At 32.7% G+C, this 19,826-nt stretch overlaps 1 protein-coding gene across 3 annotated transcripts; it reads right to left on the bottom strand.

Moving 5' to 3' along the window:
- Positions 1 to 2,940: 2,940 nt before the first annotated feature.
- LOC119072046 (GTP cyclohydrolase 1) lies at positions 2,941 to 14,352 on the bottom strand. Of its 3 annotated transcripts, none has more exons than XM_037177173.1 (6): positions 13,796 to 14,352; positions 8,378 to 8,587; positions 5,382 to 5,464; positions 5,230 to 5,312; positions 3,895 to 3,986; positions 2,941 to 3,839 (listed from the first exon to the last, which is right to left on the bottom strand). In XM_037177173.1, exons 1-6 carry the CDS (start codon positions 13,899 to 13,901, stop codon positions 3,685 to 3,687), a joined length of 729 nt encoding a protein of 242 aa, XP_037033068.1. In that variant the 5' UTR covers positions 13,902 to 14,352; the 3' UTR covers positions 2,941 to 3,684. The 3 variants fall into 3 exon arrangements, with proteins under 3 accessions (XP_037033068.1, XP_037033066.1, XP_037033067.1); XM_037177171.1 differs by lacking the exon at positions 13,796 to 14,352 and adding an exon at positions 11,872 to 12,536; XM_037177172.1 differs by lacking the exon at positions 13,796 to 14,352 and adding an exon at positions 11,026 to 11,179.
- Positions 14,353 to 19,826: the final 5,474 nt, after the last annotated feature.

Raw genomic sequence — 19,826 nt, 5'->3', positions numbered from 1 at the left:
TTTGAGTTCGCAACTGATTGTCAACAAAGTTCCCCGATGGTGATTTGGAGATTTTAAAATCTCGCTACAAAATTTGATGAAAATGTGCAGTAATGTAAATTAAACGCTAAGTATGCTAAATAGACCGCTGTGAGTCAAACAAAACATCTGATTTGATTTGGGATATCTTTTGATATTTGTTGTGATTTGTGATTTTAGTACATGGAATATTGGCGACGAAAGTCGGATTACCTCAAATCAATAATTTTTTAGCTTAGAATATATTCCCAAGTTTTGAAACCTTTAAGCTGCGTTTAACGCAGTTTTGAAATTTTTTCTTCTTCTATAAAATGATCAGATGGACCAGCTGTAAAAACCGCTACACCCTAGTAAAGTTGAATTGTTACCTGTGTTTGACGGGCACTTTTGCTTGTAGCTCTTTATTCGAGACAGCATTGAAATAGTTATTTTCATGCTTCGGGTCAACGCACTTCAAGCAAAAGCGCCATTCAAGACAGCTGTCAAGAGTACTATTTTGTATGAAAAAATTGCCCAAATTTTTTTTACAGTGCTAAAATTTCTTCGATACACTGTCCAGTTTCAGTACCCTATTTATAGTACCACTCATGCTTGAAGTGCGTTGTTCGGCTCGAAAATGAGGGCAATTTTTGATTTTTTCTCGAGTTTTCGGCCCTTTGCATGAAAACTCACATGTCTACCTGATTTGCACGATTGATTTTAGGCACTTTCGCTTGAAAGTCTCATTGATCGGAAAGGAAATACACGAGTGTTTCCACTAGTCTAAGCAGAAATGAATCAAGTCTTGAAATACCTCTTGAAATGAAAATGATCGAAGTAGACAAAACTTTGATATAAATACGAGGTGCTTGTAAGAAGTAAAATCAGAATAAACATGAACGTTGAAAGGGCAACACGCCCGAAATAAGTGTTTCATTCTCAGTAGAAAGAATTGTGCTGTGCGTGGAGACTATCCCTTCCAGTGGCTACAATTCTGTTTTAAGTGTAGCTGAGCCGACTGACCTCTAAAATTTCGAACACTCGAGTCGAAAATCGTACTTTTCATGTTTGAAGCACTACTTTCTAAGCCTTCAGCATGTAATAGTATATTACTTCCGAGGTTCCGAGTTGTGTGTTTGATAAGTGGGGTGTTACAGCCCGACCCGAAGGGGAGGACTGTATTCCCCACTTGTCAAATAACAACTTGGAACCTCGTAAGTACAATGCTTTACGTGATTAGGCAATGTAAATGAAAATGAAACATGCCGTAACACGTAAAATCCATTAAATAATTCGGCATAAAAATTGAAAGTCTCGTTTTCGTGTGCTTATTGACCTCGGCTACGTCTCCGATCAACAAAATTCACACGACACTCTATCCCTAATCGTGTAATATATATATATATACGGGGATATTCGTTTATCTTAGAGGAGGAAGCTTGTATCCCGTATACAAAGGATATCGATACATCTGCCGTAATTCCCGTTACTCGTTAGAGGAACGGGTCAGTAAAAAAAAATTTGTCCGTGTACATCCGGTTCGAATGGGTTCAGAAAGAAAATTTTGTCCGTGTATATCCGGTTCGAATGGGTCTGAAAAGAAAATTTTGTCCATGTACATCCGGTTCGAATGGGTCTGAAAAGAAAATTTTTTCCATGTACATCCGGTTCGAATGGGTCCGAAAAGAAAATTTTGTCCGTGTACATCCGGTTCGAATGGGTCTGAAAAGAAAATCTTGTCCGTGTACATCCGATTCGAATGGGTCTGAAAAGAAAATTTTGTCAGTGTACATCCGGTTCGAATGGGTCCGCAAAGAAAATATTGTCCGTGTACATCCGGTTCGAATGGGTCTGAAAAGAAAATTTTGTCCGTGTACATCCGGTTTGAATAGGTCCGAAAAGAAAATTTTGTCCGTGTACATCCGGTTCGAATGGGTCCGAAAAGAAAATTTTGTCCGTGTACATCCGGTTTGAATGGGTCCGAAAAAAAAATTTTGTCCGTGTACATCCGGTTCGAATGGGTCCGAAAAGAAAATCTTGTCTGTGTTCACAGCCGGCTCGAATGGGTTCTGACCCACAAAATTTTGTCGGTGTACAGCCGGTTTAAATGGGTTAGAAAAAAAAAATGGCTGGGTCAGATCCCTTAATTGTCTAAACTTCTCAATTGGTTTTGTTTTAGTAATGATTTATTAATTAAAAAATAAAACTATGCTCTTGGTCGCCATTTTGGATTTTATTCAAAACGTTAGAAATCAGTCAAAATGATAATAACAAAGTTGCTGATAAGTGGGATAGCGATTAAAAGTTGTTTATATAGACATTTTCTAACATGATAACAAAAAAAGAAATGGGCAGCAGAGACGAGAATAAAGTGAGAGAGATGATGAATTTCCTTTTCCAGACTTTTGGCAAGGTTTTGTAAGGGTCAGCGTCAGCTTATGTTGTTTAAATTATTTCACAAGTAGAGTTACGGGTATGCCACAAAGTGGCCTTGCTTGTTCGCATAAGCGACTAAGTGAAAGTTTTAATCAAAAGAATTTTTTTGAATTGTTTAAATGACTACATTTAGTATTTCATGCAAGTTACGGTAGACATGAGAGGAGATCTCGGCAAGCCTCAATTGTCCGTCGTCTCATGTATCAATAAATTTTATAATATCGTTTATCTGTCTAGAACGATAATCTCGAGCTTATCCCTCTAGGGAGTTTTTGTTTATCTCGATATATCTGTTCTCGACAGATAAAATATGATATGCACCTATTGCCAGACTGTTATTTTGACGTGTAGGCATCATGGCCCACGCCTTCGGCTAGGGCAATAATGTCCTACACGTCAAAATACCAATCTTGGCAACAGATGCATAATATATATTACCGTTTCAGAATGTGTAAGATGATTTGCTAGATTGAACCACACTCAAAATAGTACAATTTCTCAAATGCATTTTTATTGTGACTGTTTTATTGTCATTTTAAGTAGGTATACACATTATACATTTATTTATTACAGAGTTTTCATATAATACATTTCTTTTAAAACATATTTTGGTCCCATTATCATTCATTCGTTGTGAATTTATTAAAAGTTGTTAGTTTTTAGGTGTCTAGAACACTAGTTTGTAATAACGATAAACTAATCGCATGTTTTTTGATTTAATGCCATTTTCACTCTTTACTGATTGTAACAGAAAAATCGGAAACAAATATCCTGATTAATTTACGGATTTGAAGAGTTTTTCGCTTCAACTTCATATCTGAATTTTTTAATTTAATTTAGTTCTCAACAAAATATCGAATTTCAGAAACTTAATAAGGTAAATGGACAATTTTCATAAATAAATCTCCTGCACCATTTCACAAAATGCTATTACTGCCTATGGTGATGAACACTTTTTAAAAGTTTTTTTTTCTATGTCTTTCCGTTAAAACATTTTTTTTCTATAAAAATATTTTTTTCATTTACTTCAAAAAATAGAGAGCTTTGTAAAACTTTGCTTTAAAATTACGATAACATGCTTCATAAAATGTAAATATATATATATTTTTGTTTACAATACATTCACTTTGGTCCCATCAATAATAATGTCTGGTCACAATCATAAAATTCAACAAATGGTAAAATGTTCACTACAGTGTTTTAGTCATATGCAAGCACCTCATCTCCAATCTCCATTACAATACGTCCTCTCTACTTAGTGTTGACCAAATTCAAAAATTCCTCTCGTGTTTTCTGATCATCACGAAACACGCCAAGCATTGTGGATGTAACGGTTTTACTGTTAATTTTTTGAACACCTCGCATTACCATGCACATATGGCTTGCTTCGACAACAACGGCAACACCTTCAAATCGGAAATGCTTAGACGGTACATTAAAAACTGAAAATCATGCACAAACCTGCAGGTTGAACAGCTTGTGTGACGGCCACAGCTATCTGCTTGGTCAATCTCTCTTGAACTTGAAGACGTCTCGAGTAGATTTCAACGATCCTAGAAAAGTAACACATATTCTAAGAAATGTTTCAGGGTTTATGCAGCAGAAAAGCGTCGTAAATAAAAGAACATTGCGTCCGTGACGAAAAAATGTGACTGCAAATTGTATAAATTGTCTTGGAAATGTCCCTTTGGATAGGAATGGGTTCTAGAAGCTTTCAACAAATCTTGTTTATAAGAGGATGTACTGTAAAGTGTTGTAATGTCTGTAATTCTTTCTTAATTTCGAGAGTGAGGATTTCAAAAACAAAATGTTAGCGAAATTACAATTTCTAATAATAATTTCTTACCTACAACAAAAGTTTTTATCCAATTTTTTTTGCTTACTGCAAATGGAATTTTCTTTTTTTAATTTTTAATGCAAAAAATTGAAGCTGTGAACTTGAATGAAATCAGACTTTATGTCTGTCGACAATAAAAAAAGTAATAGCTATTTGAAACACGTCGCAACACTGTCGACTGGATATCGATTTATAACTGATGATATAAAATGAAATTAAATGAAAAGTTTCAAGTTTGAATCTAAGTGAATTGGTGGTTGAGAAGATGATTAACAGAATCGATGTAATAATATCAATTTTACGGTAAAATTCTAATTCGATCGTGATTCGGAATTTTCATTAGTTAGAACCAATCGAGATCCTTTTCTGTAATTCATTATGAGATTTGCAATCATTTCAACAACATTTATATGATTCCCTGTTATCCCCAATAAGCGATGATCTCTGTCTGTTGCGATTTTTTTTTAGTAGAAACAAATGAAGTACTACTGGCACTGTTTGCCGTCCGTCAAAAATCGAATGTAAAATGTTTGGGAATGTGCGAATCCTTTGTAACAAAATCTTCAAATGTCGACACAATTATCTATTTAAAATATCATTTTTGCCGTAAAATACGTTTTCCACACGGTAAGAATATTATCATTAGGTACTGCCAAACAAGTTGATAGAGAATCCTTTATTTCTTTCACTTAGTTGAGTCGTCGTTGTCGAAAACAGATATCATAACCGTTTGCAAAGAAGTTAAACCGAAAATATTGTTTGCAGAACGATTAATTAGGTTCAAAACAGATAAGCGAAGTCTACTACTTCAAGTGATAATATTTCATCAGGGTAAATGTAATCTTTGTTGGTAAATTAATGTTCTTAAAAACAAATAATTCATCGGATCAGTTATCCGTTTTTTTTGTCGTAATTGCAAAAATTGGTAAGAAATCTACGAAAAATGTCTATGAAATTACCTTGCCAGCTTGCTCAAACCAAGAATCTTCTTTGACGGTAAATAGCCAATCGAAATTTTTCCAAAAAATGGTACCAAATGATGCTGTAAAATAAAGCCAATAAAAATCAATGAAAATGTCTAGATTACGAATAAATCTGTAGTTTCACAAACCTCACACATTGAGAACATTTCAATGTCTTTAACGACAACCATTTCATCGTGGTCTTCGTCAAAAATAGCACCGTTTATAGCCTCTGAAACAAATAGAACATAAAGTAAGAGAAATAAGCGGATTGAATAACTGATGCTCGTGGAATTCCCTCTTATCGTCGATACTTAAATTAATCAATAGTTACGAATTCCCGAGAGATACAGTGGTGTACAAGAGTCACCAATTTTCAAGCTATCATACCAGGTAGAACTATTCTGATTTATTGTATCAGATTGTAGAAATGAAAAATCAAAGAAAAGCCGTAGGTCCTCGTTGAGAAATTGATGTCCTCACTCTAACGTTGTTACTTGTATTACTTATTGCGCATATGGAACAACAACACAACCTACACCAATTTCGACAACTTAATTTAATTTACAGACTTTACAATTCTGTCGTTTCATTCGAACGTTTTTGTCGTCAAGTTCAAAGGCAAATTGGCTGGAACATATAACGGAAAAGGATGAATAAAGTCGACAGATACGATGCTTGAAATTGAAATTTCCCAATAAAATAGCAAACTTAACTATTCGCTTATATTGAATTAAACATAGAAAGTTCATTTCGAAATACAATTTAAGTTTTCTATTCCGAAAGTCTCTGTAAAATATTTTCCACTAGAAATTGTGTGTGTATTGTGTATATATGATGGTAAGCATATTGTGCACTCAATGTCAATGAATTTTATGATATTCTTCGGTTTTGTACGGTAGGATGCTGGATGTAATGGTGTATATTGAAGCTTTTCAATTTAAAAGTTAATCACATTATTAAAGCAATTTTCCTGTCTTGTCTTGTCGTTTTGGAAGCTGTGTCTATTGTACCCTCATCATATTTTTCTGTATGTAACATGAATTTTATTGAAAACCGACCGCGAATTTTAAAAGGTTCAATTTATTTACCTTTGTGAAAGGCAGATTAAGCCTTATATAGAAACGACTATCCATAACTTTTATCGACAGTGGCGACAATAACGAAGTTGGGACGTTTTCAAGAATTTTCTCGATTGTAATGAATCTTAAAAACAATCCTGGTTATATCAGTCAAACAAAAAATTAATTTTGAATCACGTTACTGGAACGTGCACTCTCCAGCTCTCCAAACCTACATCAAACAATCACCATCACTATAAACGGAACATTTTACTGGAGTATTTACCAGCATAAATCCACTATTCATGGTGAATGATACCAATGTTTATCTTAAAAGAAATATAATGGGAAGGGGGGTAAGCTCATTCCTTATATATCAACAGTTTCAATCGGAATAAGAAAATAGAGCGAAATGTTTTATTCATTTTGAACATGGCCATGGCCACATACATTAAATATACTGACTTCAAATGCGATGGAGTGGTGGTTGTTTTAATTAGCTTTATCTCAGAATGAATTTAACGAAAAAATATTGTATTATAATCGTCTAGCGTTGAAGAAGGACAAAACAAACTCGAAGAGACAATGAATAAAATAGATCCTTGACGCGGTTACCATTGTGACAACAAAAAAATAGGACCCAAAGTTCAACAATCCTTCGAAAAATTTAATCCTTTTTTATGTCCTCTCTGTAACTCTCAAAATAATTAAAAATAAAAATAAAAAAACGTAAATACGTTCTTACTAAGAACTTCTTAGCGTGTGTACCTTTTTAGAGCCTGTAATTTTCATCAGTTATCTCGAATGTTCGTGATATTTGGAAATGTTGCTCAAAACAAAGTTTGATAAAAAAAGTCGGTCGAAATCTGATCGAGGGGTCCATAACTTCACATCTAGTAAAAAGTCAATTTTTTTTCACTACTTCACAGGCGACTAACACAATATAATGTTAGGATGTAGTTGTTCAATCTGTTACTTAATTTGATCTAAGTGTTTTCGATTGAGATCAAATCTTTCACTTCATTATGTTTTTGCTATATAAACCGATTCTAGCAAGAGCTTATAATCTACGGTACTGAAATCTTATTGCTACGAACGAGACTCTTGCTACTTTTTACTGTTCCAGAAAATTCGACTTGTAAAAAAAAGTTAATTTTTCATGCCTTCTCATTGATTCCATTTTCCAGTTGATCATGTCAAAAATACTCGAACAAATTCATTCATACATCAATTTACGATTCATTCTTAAATCCTTTATACCACCTCTCTAACATCCATTTGCTTTTAACAGAAAGAATTTCTCGTCTCTTATGTACATTGTTCCATACTTGTTGGATACAATCAACATAAATGTAACGTTGTATATACGAATGATGTATTTACGTTACCCTCTTATACCGTTCTATATACTTAGCTGGTAAGCTAAGAAATTTCTTCAAGGATATCACAATTTATACAAGACTAACCCAATAAAAAATTGTTCAAAATCTTCAGGATTAAATCTGATTTTTCGAAAGAATAAGATTGTAATTCTGGTAGAATTGCATTTCTTGAAGAAATTTTCTTCTATCGGTATATCTTCGTGGGTGGTAGATATAACATTATACATAGTACTTACTATACTCCAAGGCGCAACAAATGATATTTACTCGACGGAATAAAAAAGTTTTCTCGAAGTATATAAAAGCGAACTCTATCACAGGAATATTAAGTTGGCTAAGTGCTTTTCATTTCTTTTATGCATTCAATTGAAGACGATGAATGGGAATAGAAAACATTTTGAAAATTGTGCTTGCTAATCGTTTGACATAACTTTTCTCTTTTCTGAGCTATACAAGATATGAAGGACTTTTTAGGTTCGGAACATTCGGAAATATCTTTTGGTTGACGATATTGATTTATGACAGCAAAGACGTGCTACTTCTTAACGATTTCACTTATGTTTTGCTCGTTGTGCTGCAGTTGATTTTTCTTTAGTTGACTAAACTAATTTCAAAACATACCGACGGATAGATGCCATCGCTTAATACTACTCCACTGCGATGATGTATCATTTAATAATTCTAATTAAATCATGCATTTACCTTCAAGACTTTGATCGTATCCCTTTGTGAAGAACAGCATTGCCTTAGCAGCTCGTTCAGGCGTTTTTAATAATCCTTGTCGATCAGGATCCTCACCCAATCCACTCAATAATGACCGATAGGATTTGGCCATTTCAGGAAGCAATGCTTCCCTGGTTGGTGGTTTATGGTCCAATTCCAAATCATGGTGGAATGTACAGTTCTCATGGCCTGAAATTGAATAAAATTACGGTATTAGTTATGAGATTAATGGATGGGATCATTTGACTGAATTGCTTTCTTAATTTTGTTTTAACAGCAATTGAATCTGTGACCTCTTGCATTCTATGTATTTTCTTCAGATCTTTTACTTCATAAGTTTTACTTTGCATTTTACCTTATTAACGAACACTATACAGACAGAGTACAACGTTTACTTTTGTCGTAGCTGTCGATAACTGATAACAGATATGAATATATTACGAAATGTTTAATAAAAGATTAAAGATCTAATTTCGAGAAAGTTTTTTTCAGAAAATCGAGAAGTTTAAGACGTTCAAGAAATGTTTCTTGATTTCCTCGATGTCCTTCAATTTCAAGAAATTTGGAGTTTTCCTAATTTTTTTAATTTTTATTTGTTTTTTAGTTTTAATCATGAACGTTGTTATTATCAAAATGATGTACCTCTTGAGAGGGGATGGAGTTGGAGATGTTATTCGTTGCCTCTTTTTTAAAGGTCTTGACCATTTTTTACAGAAACAATGAAGGGAATTGTGTGAAGTTTTCAGGTTGCTTTTTGGTTAAGGGTAATTATGTTATGAGATTTTTTTTGACTAAGATAGCAAACACTTATTAACTAAATAATATTTAGTCAAACTAGATAGATACTTTTGTCATACATAAACACAATAGGTAGATATAATATGTATTATTCACAGTATAGATACTTCAACATAAATAATAAATAAGAATGCGTTCCCAACAAAGAAACGACTTAGTGATTAATATTTTATTGAGCTTACTTATGCAAGTATTTTTATTTGTTTTACTTGATTCATTTGAATTATTTAATGCTATTCCGGTTCCGTATTCACTCTTAGTGACAATTTATTAAAGAAACCATAAAAGGATTTAATATTTAACCAAATGTTGATTTTGCAATAAATTAATAGTTTATTACTTAACAATGGGACAAAGATGGAAATGGTGCTGCTTGTGTGTAAACAAACAAGAAGTACCATTTCCATTATTTGCCGCATAGCCAAGTAAGGTTTATTTAAAAACTTGAGGTAAAGTTTTGGCTCAGTGAAGTAAAGATAACTTTACCTCACGTTTTTGAATAAAATCACTTAAATGAAGTCATACAATGCGGCACATTTAACGGAGGCATTTATTCTAAATAAATAATTGATTTACGGTAACCCAAATGGACTCGGCAGTCGACAAAGATTCTGCGGAAGCCGTTTTATCACCAAGTATCTAGGATGTTACGACCTGTTTTAGAGCGCGCAATACGAAAATACCGAATTTTTAAGATAATTTCAATATTTAGATCTGATCAAAAGTTCTATCACAGTCTCTGTTTCGATATTTCTATTTTGACGGCTGTACTGTCTACATTTTTGGTAAATTAAATTTTTGTAATTAAATTCATAAAAAAACCGGAGCATTTTAGAGACACACCGTAAAACAATTATTTGTTTAGCGTAATGTTTTGCGTTGATTTAAAGAAATGAATTTGTCAAAAGTGCCGCGATATTATATTGATTTATCAATTTAAAGCAAACACAATATAATAATCGAGTGGTTTTTAATGAATATACTTTCACAGTAATCAAACAGAAGCTTCGATGGGAAAAAGCTTGCAGGAAGTATGTGCATATATGGTACAAGATTCACGTCATTTCTTATCAAACGTAGTCGTAGACTACAATTTTGTGTTTGTTCTGAAAGTGTAATAATATTATTCGGTAAGATGTTTTTGATATTTTGTTTTGATGAAATTGAGTTGAAAAACATATTTTTTGTTGGATTTTTTTGTGTATTATTACATGTCAATGCAATGCCTTCAATGAACAATTGAGGTTATTTTCATATAGAGTTTCTTGGGAATATTCCGTTACATATAAAATTCATTGAGATATATTTTCACGAATTATCAAATTTTCTTCTTCTTTAGATCTAAAAGTTTTCAAAATAGTAATTTGAAATAAAATCTTTTACTTCATTTGTTTTTACATTCATTTGGTAATATAAAGTATTGAATTACAATTAATGGAGTTCTTCGCTATTTTGTCAGTCGATAAGAGACGATACCCTAGAAAATCCTCTTAGAAAAATACCAAAAATTTGAAAACTTAAAAAGGAAGTCCTGAAAAATCGATGAAAATCCATGAAAATTTAGCAAAAAAAGTAAAGAAAATCCTCTACAAATCATAGAAAATCCAGAGAAAATCGTTGAAATCTTCAGAGGTTTTTATTTTTGAGAATCTTTTACAAATTATAAATTTCCGAATCTGAAAAAGAACTGTCTATTTCAATCGTTGAACGACAAGTGTATCACTATTTTCTGATTAAATCTGGTACTTCTTCTGTTGAAAGTATTATTCTAGCGTTAAATGTATCTTCCACATAACTAGTTTTAACAGAAATGAAAGAACTAATTTTACCATAAATACTCAGCGACAGCCGTTGCAACCACTTCCCTGTACCGTAATAGTTATTTATGACATCGAGTGCAAGGTACTTTTTAGGCTCTAGATGTGTAGTTATGACACGAGGTTGAAGGCTGTGTGTCACAACACACATCGTGAGCCTAATAAAGCACTTTGCACCAAGATTCATACAACGTTTTATGCGATTTTCGAACATTATGATGCTGAGTTACGTAAAATAATGTTATACAATTAGTGTCGAGAAGTGACAGTGTCATCTTCATTCGGTTAAATTATATCTACCCCACTTCACAGTGCCAACAATAACACATTAAATGTAATTAATCACCCAGCGACAAGCGATATCAACAAGTATTGCCTTAAACCATTTAATTGCGATCGGATCAATTTGTTAAAAATTTGTCCGAAGCAGATAATAAAATTGTCTTAACACACCATGTTTGCAGTAGCAGTATGCACATTATTATATATATTTCAATAAATTTGCAGTCATGCTGGTGGGTTGGGTATTACATATTTGCTATTGAAAGCGAATCATTTGCGGTCAAAATGTTATCAAATGTTATGTTAAGTCTATTCGTTAGCAATTAAATAAAAGATTAATTTGCGACAAGCCAAAATTAGTCTTCACTTATTTTCATCGTCAGAACAGTTGTTATGATTCGTTTTTTATTAAATTTTAATTCAAGATTTATTGCGTCACCCGTCTACAGTATGTAATTTTAACAATTTTAATTGAAATGGAGGATCGACGAGACCTTAACTTCTCATTGAATTGGACTGTGTACACTCTGATTAATGTTGTAATAAATTCGGGAAAATAAATTCAAAACACGTTACCAGGAGTTGTGGTTGTCCTAGGAGTTTTCGGAGTGCTAGGTACGTCCGAATAATTGTCGCTAAAAACGGTTCCATTCAACGGTGACGGTACATCACGCTTAGACGAACCATTTCTGAATGGTCTGATCACACCATTAGCCCCATCGTCATTTTCTTTCTTTTTCCCATTTTCAACATTGTTGTTATTTTTCGGAAAATTTGTATCGTCAATAGCAGCGTTTAGCTCACTAGCTGACAGTTCGCCCAATCCGAAATTCATTGTCGTTTTTTTGTATTTCAATAGCGTGACACAAAAAACAATTATTTAATGTAAGACACGACACGTTCGATTAATTTAGCAAAATAATAAAATTAATTGTCGATGATGTAGAACGAAAATAAAAACGGACAACTTGAAAGTTCAAAACCAATACTCAGTACTAAGAATTCAAATCAAGGCTGTAAAATTCTAATTAAAAATTCCACACTTCTAATAACTATTTTTTTTTCGCACAACTTTAATAAAATTTTATAAATTGAAAACTATGTTGTCAGTTGTCTGAATCGTATACAAAAATGCTGTTACTATCGAAGTCGCGATGAATTAATATTTTGTAACAGAATAATGTTAAGCTTCTAAGCGCACGTCCACGGTCGTTTCGATCTAACAAGCAACTGAAAAGTTCAACCATTCTTCTGGTAACGACAACCTGAAGAGCTGTATATAATACTACATGAATTGGGTATACATGTTGGCGAGAGGGTATATTATATGTTCACTATACTTGCTCTGCTAATGTTATATCGCACAAATAATGTAAATATAATATAGATACGATGCGAAACGTGCGAATGACAGCAATCATATGTGATATACATATGTATGTCATATTGCTGAAATGGGTGGTGGTTTTGGGTAAGTTTGATTTCTATGCAAAAATTATCGCTTTCCGAGATTTTTCGTCATTTTGCTTTGTCACTGTTGTTGCGTCTTTGTGAGGGGATTTATTTAATGACGTATGAACTTACATGCATATGATGATGACTCGGTGACTAATTATAAAAAAGGCTTATCACAAATCTCATCTTAGACAGTTAGAGTTACATTAAATGTGGAACGATTTAACCTTTTTTAACTATACTATAATTAATAAATCTCTTATTTCTGCTGTGCAAGCTAATTTCGTGTAGTCATTTATACAATAGTAGATCACGTCCTTGTTTGGTCATTCTTATATTGAAGAGTAAAAAGTTTGTATTCTGCTAGAAGAGCAATAATCGCGCCGCATTCAAGATAAAAATGTCCCAAAAATTATATATTAGTACGTTGGATGATGCAAAAGTAATGAAGTACGTAGCAGCATCCAATGTATTCTGGTTTACTACCTGACCCATGCAAAAGTTGATTTTCACATAGAAAAATGAAAAACATTTACCGAAAACAGTCCACATGTGATGGTTCATTTTCATTTAGTCTTATGTATGGTCAATTCTTCCAGAAAATGTCCCTTAAAGCTTAAAAAATTACATTTACTTGAGGAGACATTAGACCGATTTTTTCGTGTACTATGATACCGCTATATAGCCAAAGAATTTATTTATCGATACATTTACGTCTTCTGATTAAAATATTTTGAACTGATTGATGCAGACTCTTGATTTCCACATTCACTCGGCAGTTTTAGCACTCATTATATAATATATGAAGATGAAGGTATTCAAACTAAAGTTCATCGCTTATCTTGTCAACAGGCGAAATAGCCGTTTGCGAAAGGGTATAATATTAACCAATTTCTTCATATTCCACTTTCACATAATTAAATTTGACCGAAAATTGAAAATTGATATAATTCGCGTTACATATTCAAGAACGTTGAAACGACACGCAGTGTGTAACTCTTTTTAATATATAATCATTGTATCAGTAAAATGTTCTGACGCTTACCTTTTGTATTGCAGACACACTTTTTAGTTTGTCCATTCACTTGATGACTGCCATTCGTTGACACCAATTGCAATCCATTTTGTGGTTTTCCTTGTATTTCCTTCATTATTTTATTATGATTAATTTCAGGCCGATCACACAAAACCGATCACTCTACTTTTATTAATGTCTTATTGAATCGAAACAGAAAAAAAAACTAAATTGTTCAGGTTGAAATTGGTTTGGATGGTTTGAATGATTCTTTCGACGAATGTTATTGCAATAAAACTTGTTTCAAATTCTGTAAATTTTCGGCTTCAATTAAATTCACTTTTTCCACACTGCACTTTCAATATTAAAACTAAGTAAATTAAATATCACAACAAAAAACTGGCTAAATAAATTAAATCATTAAATTAAATAAATAAAAACTTTTACTAAATGTTTGTCACCACATTTCACGTTTAATATGAAATAAATAAATTGTTTAAATAAACTTCTAAATTTCAGTTTTAAATCATAAAAAAAAATTATGCGAACAAAAGCGTGTGTTTACACCTTCATCATTTTCTATGAACTAGATAGTCGCGCAATAAATTTAACCTTCTTATATACAATTACAGTTTAGAGGACTACAGGAAACTGTAAGTTGAGTTTTTTTTTCTTCACTTATATAACAGAGAGATATATATCGCTCAGTAACAGAAAATTAATCATGGAAATTGTTTAAAAACCATTGTTTCGTAGAATTTTTTATTTATTTTATTTCTTTGTAAGTGTTTCATTAAGTGGCTTAGTTATCCGCGTCAATATCGTAATCTGTGCTTCAATGAATTTAGTGGTTTTCGTCGACCTGCTGTCTACAGATTATCAGGATAAATTATCAGGTGGTGAAACTGGTGAAAATCTCTCTAGAAAATCCAATTTAATGCTAGAAAACTTTCTTGCAAAATCTTTGAAAATACAAATCTTTATACGAAATTACAAAATTTTATAGCTCGGTTAGATGGGTATACTAAGTAGTTCAGATCGGCATCATTGTAAGGTCTCAACAGAACCTTGATTGTATTAAAAACACTGAAGGTACTTAATGTAAATCTGGAAAAAACAGAAAAAAATGGAACCCAAAGTTTCGGGTGAATTTGTATGCAGCACAAATTCACTTCATTGTAACAATTTTAATAGAATTTTTGCAGTGCTGAAATGCTGCTGTCATATTCACCACATTATGTCTATATATACTTTTGTGGCGAGGTCTACAATGTACTCCTCAGAACATCACGGTTTTAAGGAGCAAAGCTTGTCAAAATAAGCGCAAAAACCATATTTAAGGAGAAGTATTGCTACATTTAAATATCGCAAGCACGAAAGAGCACATCAAGAGCAATCTACACTCCGACCCCCTATGAAATACATTTTCGATGATAACTTTTTAGCCGAAATAATTTTGAAAAAAGTGGCTCCATCGTTTGGTGGCACAACATAATAAGGTTTCGATAGCCACCAGCCCCTGGAATGGAATTGTCCAGATCGATGTAGTGTACTGCAAAAAAACTAAAAACTCCTAAAATCTTTTTTTTGTGATATTTTTTGAACTTTTGAGTTTTCTCGGCGTAGACTGCATCAATCTTGACAATTCTGGTACAACTTTATATGTTGTTACACCAAACAATGAAGCCACTTTTTTCAAAAATAATTCGAATAAAAAATTTATCATCGAAGATGTATTTTCATAGGGGGTCGGAGTGTAGATTGCTCTTCCGCAATAGTTACAACTTTTTACGTTCAGAATAAATATTTGTAAATATTTGTTTGGTCCACATATTTAACACATAGAAATGCATATGGAACGAGTGGAACGAAGGAATAAAGCGAAACGAATAAGAACGTAAAAACTTAAAATGCGGTTTGTTGGATCCTTCGTTTAATAAGATCGTCCGTTTTTACGTGTGTCATGATTCATAACCACTGTGAACAAATTAAGCGTCTAAATCGAATAAAATTCTGGGTAAATTCTTGTTCTCATTTGGATATTTTTGGATTTTCGATGTAAAATTGGGTTTTCCCGTCATAAACCACACTAATGAATAAAATCAATTTATTTTGGATGATGAGTACGTAAAGGCTTGCAGTGGAATTCTATTAAAATTTTGCAAACCGCAATCTTATGGCGATAAAAACTTTAAATTTATTAAACTGATTGAAGCGCGTTCCTAGTGTTCCAAACCAAATCTTCCACTCGTCGGTTTTTCTTTTTAAGAGTTCGAATATTAGAGAGTTTATCTTCGTTGCAGATACAAGACCAGCTGTTTTCTAAGTTGCTTACAGTAACAGAAAGTGAGAATGTTAATATGAAAATGTCAGGGAATTTTCTCGCCAAATTGTTTGATCAACAGAATTTATTGTGGACATAATCTCTATTCTTTGATTAACTGAAACCTTTACTCAAATGCAATGTAAAATATCCACAAGTGTTAAGATGACTCATTTTGTCACTTAACACGATCAGCAAACTTGAACATAAATCCAGCATTAAACATATAATACGCGTAGAAATGACTAATTTTCTCACAATGCGTGTTAGTTAGCAAAGTTGAACATTTATGTCACCCAATCGTTAATTAACACAAGTGTTCAATACTGTATGCTTCCGATAAAATTTCTACAATTATACTACACGCTGATTCAAACTTATGAATGAATATTTCTGTTAAAATGATGGGGGGTTACCTGAAATACGATCAAGTTTTATTGTTTATTGTGATGATGACCAATGTGGAATTTTCGTGTTGTTATTTAAGTAATGTTTAATAAACATTTGCTACTTGATGTGTCAATATAATTGATATAACATTTTGTTAATTTATTGGCAGTTTAGTGTAAATATATCGGAAATGAACATGATGAATAATGAATCAGAAGATCATTAACGGTTCGGAGATTTTTCTTTTTGTATTCATTTCTTTTGTATGGAAGTAGTTTCAGATATTTTTAGCAAAACATTTGTTGAGCATAAAAAGTGGACTTTACCGCATTTGTTAATTTTTTTTTTTAATTTTTGTATGTGGTAATGGATCCTGTAGCTTCGGAGCAGAATGAAAAATTTGCAAAAGCATTTTAAGATTTTTTGGTTGGACCCGTAATACATACAGCCATCTCGGAAAACTCGAAAATCTTTAGTAAAGCAACGGCTCAAGCTTATAATTGATTTCACATTAAAAAAAAATGAAATCGACACACCCTAAGCTGATATGGCCCGACTGGTATAACTTTAATTTGTAGAGTTTTTTACTTCATTTCGTTTATTTCAACGTTATCGTTTGTGTTCTCAAGGTAAACATTTCAAATATTGCAACCTGAGACCTCGAATGTTATGGATTTTATTGACAGGCGAGATCGTGCTGCTCATTTTTCCAGAAGATCTTTTTCCTCTATATACGGCTAGGAGTCCCAAAGATATTTTTTCCCTTTGTTGGAAGTTTCTTTTTAAATCCTTGTCTGAAGAAACGTGAAGCCGATCAGATTGATTTTGGTATAGGTGTGTAGGCAATTGTTGGTGAATTTAATAAAAACAATTCCTAAATATTCCGAAAATTATGCTATGACCTATTTCTCTCAAGTAATTAGTCTTCGTCTTCGTATCCTGTGATCTTGTATTACATAAAATTAATCCTTGTGAGCAGGGAAGATAGTACATTTAAGTAATTATAACAGTCTAAGATTTAAGGACCAGAATGGGTCGACCTACTGCGTCGATATGGTTCATAAGAATAGAGCTTGATGGATTCGTGCTGATATGTGAAACAGGTCGATCAGGGTCCCATTGATCTTTTTTTTAACAATTTCATACAAAACCCTAGCTCTACCACTGTCTTCCTGCAAGTTTTAAAGAACCAGGTCAGAAGTGAATCGACCCATTCCAGTCCTTGGCTAAGATTTTTCTTGACAACACTGTTTCAAACTGGTTAATGAGCATTTTTGCTTGATTCATTAAAGAATCTTGTCAAATATGTCTTGTTGACCTATACTTTACTGCTGATGTCGATAAAAATAATTGGTCTTTAAATTTAATGAATCGATGTAAATAAATCCAATAAGACATTGAACTCTAGATGTGAATTTAGGTGTAGAAAAACTGACATTTTTTTTGATAAATTTGAATTACATGGTATCATTTATCATTTACAATTTATTATGCATAACTAGATCAAGGTGCATAGACATAACAATAAAAAAATATACAAAATCACGGCCAAATATTAAATTTCGCGATCAGAAGTCATTCAACCGTATTAAAATACGGCGTTCTCTTTATTTCAGGTGCATTAGCACAATTATACAAAAATAAAATTGATTAAATCACATGATACGCACTCGTAACTTATGCTTCATTATAATAACTGACTAAAAACATTTTTAACGTTGTTTTAGTTGATATTTTTTCTTCTTAAGATGGAGACAAAATCTGAGCATCGAATAAAATAAGAACTTAAATCAAGCACGTCTACCATTACTTGACAAATGTTTGTCCTTGGTACTTATACTTAATTAGTGAGAAAAAAAACCAATCTGGTATGAACTGATTCATTCAATCAATGCTATGCACAACAATGATCGATTAATGACATTTTGCGGATAAAGAGATTTGACTTAGCGAGAATTATATTTTATTCTTCACATGGAACAATAAATCAAAATGAATGAATTGGATCCGGCTTAGTCGATTTTTGTTGTGTCGATTTACAACATCTGTTCGAATATATCGATCTAAATGAAATGATAAAAGAAAACTGTTGAGAGCACGAGGATTATGGTTCCGGCTATTTTAATATAAATTAATTGCGCATTATCTGAATGGTAGGTTAGCTTAGGATCGAACAAGTATTTGCTGATTTTTAAAATGTTCTTTGTTGCTGAAGCTTTTTAAAAACAACTAGTCATATATTCTCGTTATCGACGGCAGAAATAAGCGATTGTGTTAGAATTTTCATTAAGTAGGGAAAGATTTTTCATTAACAAAAACGAAGTAACTTGATGATTATGGTATTGGTAGCATTCGTAAACCAAGTTTCAAGTTCCTAGGACTTATAACACCTCATTGCAACGTTCTTTTTGTCTTAAACTTACCCTCATAAGAAGTGGTATGAAGTTCTTACACTTACCACTTATGGTCACTTACCACTTACTTGGCATTCCAACTAAATTGTGACATTGCGACATTATTTTCATTAAAATCTGTAACAAAATTGATTTTTAGAGCTTCAAGAGGCGCATTTGGCTCAATGGTTTTCACATAAAATCTTGTGAAACTTATATGTGTATCAGAAAAAAAAACAAATTTTGGGCCATAAATACCTGAGTCTTTGACGTATTGAGCTCTTTTTAGTATTAAAATACGCGCCTTGTCAATTGACTAGTAGCAGTAGTCCACCCTAGTAGTATGATAATCACATTGTATTTATCAAAAGATCTCTCTTGCAATTGCTTCCTAGTAAGATCGTTAGAACATCTGGTTTAAAAAATTTAATTCGGGTTGGGTTCGGGTGTTGTTTCAATTTCCTCGAGTTTTAAGTTGTCGTTTAAAAAATTTCATTCGAGTTTGGTCGGATTTCGGAAAACGTCAACCCGCTCATCTCTAGTCACAAGAAATTGTAATTTAAATATAGGCAGGTGCTTACCACACATTAAGAAAATAATGTCACTGGTGACGAAATTGGGCTGTCTTCGAGGAATGTACTTACCTGTTTCAAGGTTTGTAACCACGTGTGTTCTTACCAGTGAAAATTTTGTTTTGGAGATTACGCGGCGTTTCGCATCTACTAAACAAACCTACGCAAAAATAAGCCGCTGCGCAGGATATGTTGCTATTTTTAGCTATTCTATTCGACGTAAGCGAATATTGTAGCAACTTGTTTTGCTATGCGTAACAATGATGCTGCCTTGTGTGGATGTCAAAATTACTTACCTAGAAGTTTAATTCAAAAAATACACTTCAGTTCTATGTTGTTGTCCCGTTTTCGCTTATGTGATAAAATAGAGTACATACTTGTGT

Source organism: Bradysia coprophila (genome assembly GCF_014529535.1).
Source record: "Bradysia coprophila strain Holo2 chromosome IV unlocalized genomic scaffold, BU_Bcop_v1 contig_5, whole genome shotgun sequence".
NCBI classification, from domain to species: Eukaryota; Metazoa; Arthropoda; class Insecta; order Diptera; family Sciaridae; genus Bradysia; species Bradysia coprophila.
Note: the sequence above shows the minus strand (reverse complement) of the source record. Positions and strands in the feature narration are given on the sequence as shown.